General features: G+C 55.2%; 1 protein-coding gene across 7 annotated transcripts in view; it reads right to left on the bottom strand.

Annotated features, from left to right (window-relative positions):
- The window catches only part of EPN1 (epsin 1), a 16,571-nt gene extending 11,558 nt beyond the window's left edge, over positions 1-5,013 (bottom strand). For 2 of the 7 annotated variants that reach the window (XM_019627889.1, XM_019627893.1), the window contains exons 1-2: positions 4,222-4,484; positions 1,590-1,921 (exon numbers count right to left, since the gene is read on the bottom strand). In XM_019627889.1, coding sequence (XP_019483434.1) covers positions 1,590-1,921; positions 4,222-4,228 — 339 coding nt within the window. In that variant the 5' untranslated portion in view covers positions 4,229-4,484. Of the gene's footprint in view, positions 1-1,589; positions 1,922-4,221; positions 4,495-4,754 lie in introns of those variants that run through there. The other 5 variants (XM_019627887.1, XM_019627890.1, XM_019627888.1 and 2 more) reach the window with 5 other exon arrangements.
- Positions 5,014-5,913: the final 900 nt, after the last annotated feature.

The raw sequence follows: 5,913 nt of genomic DNA on the forward strand, positions 1-5,913 counted from the left end.
CTTATACATGGGAGCATCTTATACATGGGGAAATACGGTACCGCCACTGTTCCTCTGCCCACAGCAGTGTTTCTCCAGCTGCCGTTGAGGAACCTGCCATCCAGGGCCCCTCAGCACTCACCTCCAGCCCTCCTGAGCTGCTCTCCTCGTTTCAGACCTGCAAGTCATGACCCAGTCACCTCCTAACAAATGCTCACCCAGAAACCATGAGTTAATCAAATAGCTGACCCAACCTTGGGTGGGAAGGGAGCCAAGCCACAGGAAACCGGCCTTGGATCCCTTCTCTGAGTGGGGCCACCTCTCCAGGCCCAGTCTCCCCATCTCGGAAATGAGCAAAACACTGAAGCCTCCACAGGACAGAGCCCGGCCAGAGCAGGCCCTCAGCCGACTTACACCGAAGAGTCAGCAACAAGAGGCCCCACTAACCCTCCTGAGTTGGACTTGCTGGCCCTGACCCCGGGGTCGGACCCTCACAGGGAGAGAGGTCCAGGGACTGGCTGGAGGCCACACTGCCGGAAGTGGAGCCTAGGCACCTGCCCCAGCCTGTGCCCTTGGCCACTTCTTGATCTGAGTTGGGGACGCCAAGTCCCCAGAGCAGCAGTGGGAACACAGCCACTGAGGGCTGCCTGCAAACTTATTCCCTGTGGGCCAGCTGAGTGGTTCAGTTAGTTAAGAGTTAGCTTAAGAGTGCAAGTTCTGAGCAACAGGGCTGCCGGTTTGATTCCCACATGGGCCAGTGATGCTGCGCCCGAGCTAAGCTGCCGCTGAGCTGCCAACAGGTGGTAGGATGGCTCAGCTGGTTAAAAACAAAACAAAAACTTATTCTCTGTGCCCAAAGCCTGCGGTTCGTCTGTCTGGCCACTGAATCAGGGTATGTACACGTATCACTGAGGGTGAGTAAATGGGCCACTTCTGTGGAGGGTACTTTGGCCACATTTATCAAAATGACACACACATGTGTCCTTCAAACCAGAAATTCCAGTTCTAAAAAATGACAAACATACAAGGATAATTAAGGCAGTCGTATTTGTAAAAGCAAAACATTGCAAGCCACTTAAGAATCCAACACGAGGTAGCTAGTCACATGAATTATGATCAACCCACATAGTGGACTGCTATACCCTTATAAAAAAAAGTGACAAACCTTTTATATCCTATGGGGAATGATCTCTAGGACTTAGTCTCATTTTCCTACTTAAAACTAGGGTGCAACTAATGTATGATAAAATTCACTCTTTTTATTGTACAGTTCTGAATTCTGACAACTGCGTATAGCCAAGGGACCACCCCACAATGAAAGATGTGGCCCCAAAAGTTCCCAGGGGCTACCCATTTGCTCCAATGTGCACACACGAATGGCCTCAGAGGAAGACAAGCTGGGGACACGGCTGCCCCAAGGGAGGGAACTGGGCACCTGCTTATGCCTTCCAGGTGGGTACATCCTGTGAACGCGCCACTTCTTCTAAAAGAAGCTTAAACCATCAGGTTCAAAAACCCTGAAACGTCATGTCTGTGGCAGCCATTATAGTAGAGATTTTACAGACACAGAGCTGCAGCACCACCTGCATGCTGTGCTCATGCCCACCGACCTTGTAGACGTGCCGCCAGTTCTTGCCATGGTCATTCAGCCGCTTCCAGATCATGCTCATGATCTCCGAAAAGGCAACGACATTGTAGGTGAGGTCAGCGATCTCAGACATAAGTGAGCTGGACGGGCCCCAGGGGTCGTTGCTCGTGGCCTCGCGGACCTTGATCTCGGCCTCTGAGTAGTTGTGGACAATGTTCTTCATCTGGCGCCGCAGTGACGAGGTCGACATGGTGGCCAGCAGGGATGAGGGTGGTGGGCCCTCAGGGACGTGGACAGAGGGGGTGGCTGGAAGAGGAAGGCCGGGCCACGACAGGGGCTGGCGGATCACTGCATCTGAAGAGATGAGAAGACTTTGAAAACTCAAGGGGCACCTGGGGCCACCCAGGCTGAATCCCCACCCTCATGAGGCCCTTAGTGCTCCTCAGGTCGAGGATGCAGTTCTAGGATGCAGTCCGTGGCCTAGAAGGCTCTGGACCTTGTCACCCTCCATCTCAGTCACCCCGTCCATTTTGGTTCCTCAAATGTGCCCAGCTCCTTCCTGCTTAGGGCCCCTGCTCAGCGAAGCAGAGCATACAGTGACAGATCACAGGTCCCGGAGGCACACCCCAGCATGACACTTCCTGGCCAAGCCGCCTGGGTGGGTTGAGAACTCCTGCACCTCTGTTTTCTCCTCTGTAAAATGGGGCTCCGTTCAGTAACCAAGAGAGCTGAGAACTGGGGAGTCCACAACCCATGTGCACGGTGTTTTGAGTAAGTCACCCTGCTCTTCCTCTCCCTCACCAGGTCACTCCCACTTGCTCCAAGGGCACCACTTAAGCTTCCCAAATCTTAAAACACCTGAACTCCAAAGTCTACATTCCCAGGGGGCCTGTGGGTAGACCGTTGGCCTGGTGATCGTATACTCATTTGTCTGACTCTGCGGCTAAGGCTGACACACCACGAGCCCCGTGGGGGTAGAAACCACGTTTGTCTGGATATGGCTTTTCCCATCAGAGGAGCTGGCCCGGAAGAGCCATTCAATAAACCGGAAGGGAAGGAGGGAGGGCAGGAAAGACCTCTGGAGCAGGGGTGGATGGGGGCAGAATCCACGACAGAAACAAGGAAACACGGAGAGGAGGCCAATGAAGGGAGTAAAGAGGTTGGCAGGCATTGCCGGGGCTGTTGAGACAAGGCTCAGGGCAGGCAAGATAAGGAATGACACAACCATAGGCTGTATCCCAGCTGTGTGCCAGGCACTCACTGAGCATTATCTCATTTAACACCAAGGGCACAGACCGGTCTTCTCACACAGACCGGCCCATGGAGATTAAATAATTCAGCAAAGGTCCCCACTAAGCCTGGCAGCACAGACACAACCCCAGGCCCACTTCAATTCCAAAACATACTTTTAAATTAACCTTTTCCAAGATAAACGTGACAGGAAAGGAACACATGAGCAGGAATCAGGCAAATGATGACAATCTCAGCACTCTCACGGCCCTGACCCTGGGCCAGGGTACTCTCCTAAATACTTTACACACAGTAACCAATTAATCCTCACAAGTCCATGATTCACAGCCACCTCACCAGGGAGGAAACTGTGGCACTTAGAGGTGGATGTGTTTGCCCCGGCACAAAGCAGGCTCTGACCACTACAACCTAGAGCCTCTCCAAAAGCCCCGGACAGAGATCGCCTGAGCCCTCCCACCACCCTAGTCCTGGGGCCAGCAGCTGGCCTCTGCCTTGAACTCAGGCCGAGGGCCAGGCACTAGGAGACAGACGTGAATAGCTGAAAAGAGATAGCCAGGGCGCCAAGACAGGCCCAGCCAGACACACTAAGACGAAGAGATGATGTGACAAAAACAGAGAGTGAAAGGCAAGGGAGTAAGGGAGACAAGGAGAGAAAGAGGTACAAAGAGAAAGAGACAGAGGAGTCACCCAGAGACATGGTGAGGCAGACAGAGACACAACCACAGACAGAGACACGTGTAGACAGTGTGGCAGAAAGACAAGGAGAAAAGGCCCTGAAACAAAAAGAGACTGAGAAATATCAGAAAACTGTGATATAACGGAAAGAACACCAAGTCTTGACATCAGCTCCCAGCAGACCAACCTCCACTCTGAAATTAAGGGAAGACCTCCTACCTGGCAGCCTGTTGATGAAATAACAGGGGCACATAAAGTGCTTGGTGCCGTGCCACACAGATAGTAGGCGCTCAATACATTGGCTATCATTATCAGAAAAAAACCACGTTTCCCAAAGAGTGGGATCAAAGGATGCATTTACGTTAAAGTATGTGAGAAAAAATACACAACTCCTGAACGCTAAGATTTCACACGTGCTGCTTAGAATGAGACTAAGCTTTTCAAAATACCTTGATTCAAGAGTATTATTAAACAGAAGACAAATGATATGGCAAAAATCTGCAAGGGGTACTCAAATGACTGATATCAAACATTTGTGGAACAGAAAATCTGTAATTGTGGAAACCAGAACTCCCCGTCATTAATTACACTGTACTTTCTACCTGCCAGACAGTGTTGGGCACTTAACATGCATCGTCTCCATCAAAACGCACAGAGGCCCTATGAGTAGAACTGTGAACACCCTAATTTTAAAGGCTAGGACACTGAGATGTGGAGATAAAAGTCACCTGGCATATCACAGGCTAGCAAGCGGTGGGTCTGATTGTAAAGCCAGGCTCTTCACCACCAGTCTCAGGAGCCCAGGGGAGGGGTTGATCCTAGAACAAGCCACAGACCCGCGGAGGGGGACTCGGGGTGGGAGAAGAGGGGACAGGGCAAAAATGAGATGGGAAGACAGCGGCAGAGAGCACCACCAGAGGCAGAGAGAGAAGACACCAGGGGAACTGAAGACATGCAAGCCCAGCAAGAGAGACACGAACATTAATCCTGACCATCAGACACGAGACATGACAGAAAGGCAGAGGCAGACCGAGACCCAGGGCAGACACACGGGGACAGTGTTTTGTAAAAACAGCAAAACAGACGGAGACACGAGCAAGAGCGAGGCCCAAGCGGACCCGCGGGAGACGGAGGCGCTGACAGAGCCAGACGCCGGAGACGGAAAGACGCGGGCGGTCCAGGCCGACCGGGCGCAAAGACATGAAGGCCGCGGAGACGACCGGAGGCCGGCAGACGCCCGAGCGCCCCGGCCCGCGCTCACCTCGGCCCCCTCACGCCGGGCTCCGGGGGGTCATGGCGGGCAGCCCCCTGCCCCCGCTCGGCCTCGGTGTCGCGGGGCGCGCGCCGAGCCGGAGGCGGAGGCGCGCTCCGGCGCACGCGCGGACGCACGGAGGGCCGCACTACGACGGCCCCGCCGCCCCGGCGCCCGGGTCGGGGGCAGAGAGCCGGGCGGGGGAGGGGAACCGCCGAGCGGACGGGAAGCAACCGAAAGAGGCGACGGACCGGAAGCGGAAGTAGCCACTCGCCCCGCCTGAAGCGAGCCTGAGCATCAGCCGCTTCCGCAGCTCTGCCCACCTTCACGGCGTCACTTCCGGCGTGAGCCCGTCGGCCGCCACCGTAAGGCCCCACGGACGCGCGCCGAGGTATCCCCAGCCCGCGCGTCACCGCCACCACGCCAGCCCCGGTCCCGCGAGGCCGGTCTCCCCCCGTCCCGTGCAGGCGCGGGAGCCCACGTAGAGGTCTGAAGTCTGATCCTCCTCTCCGGGGCCACGCCCTATGCCTGCCCAGAGGAGTGGCCAGAGGAGCAGGCAGGGTGTGCCCCTGGGGTGAGCCAAGGGCACCAGGGCACCGGTACCAGGGGCCAGAGGTCAGGGACAACCGGGCCTCCTGGAGCCACGACTTGGCCTGGAGCCAAGGAAACACTCGAGGTTACACACACCAGACACAGAGCAGCTCCATAAAGTAAAATACAACAAAATGTTTAATGAGCAAATTTGTCTTAGCAAATATGAAACTGCCACAGAGAGTAGGAGAGGGCCAGGGAGCTGGGGGCAGGTCCGGGGAGACTAAAGAGGAGAGAACCAACTACGTAAGAAACAAGGGAGAGGACTAGAGGACAAGAGATTGGGGAGTTTGTGGACCTGGAAAGGGAGAGGGCAGGGCACTGGGCTGGACAACAAAATTCGACAGTTTGGCCATAAAATATAAACACGCTGTTTCTACAGTGGGGAACGGGAGGAGAAAGGGAGTATAAGGGAGGAGAGGCTGTCTTGGGGAGGGGCTGTGGGGGTCCTACTCCGCCCTGCTGTGCACCCCTCCCCATCCTGACCCCTTCCCTCTGTGTCTGTGGGTGCATGTGTCTGTGTGGGCCTGTGTGCGCACTTCCCCAGTCCCCTCCCTGCCCTGCCCCAACCCCCCAC

This window comes from Hipposideros armiger, unplaced genomic scaffold (genome assembly GCF_001890085.2).
Source record: "Hipposideros armiger isolate ML-2016 unplaced genomic scaffold, ASM189008v1 scaffold_742, whole genome shotgun sequence".
NCBI lineage: Eukaryota > Metazoa > Chordata > Mammalia > Chiroptera > Hipposideridae > Hipposideros > Hipposideros armiger.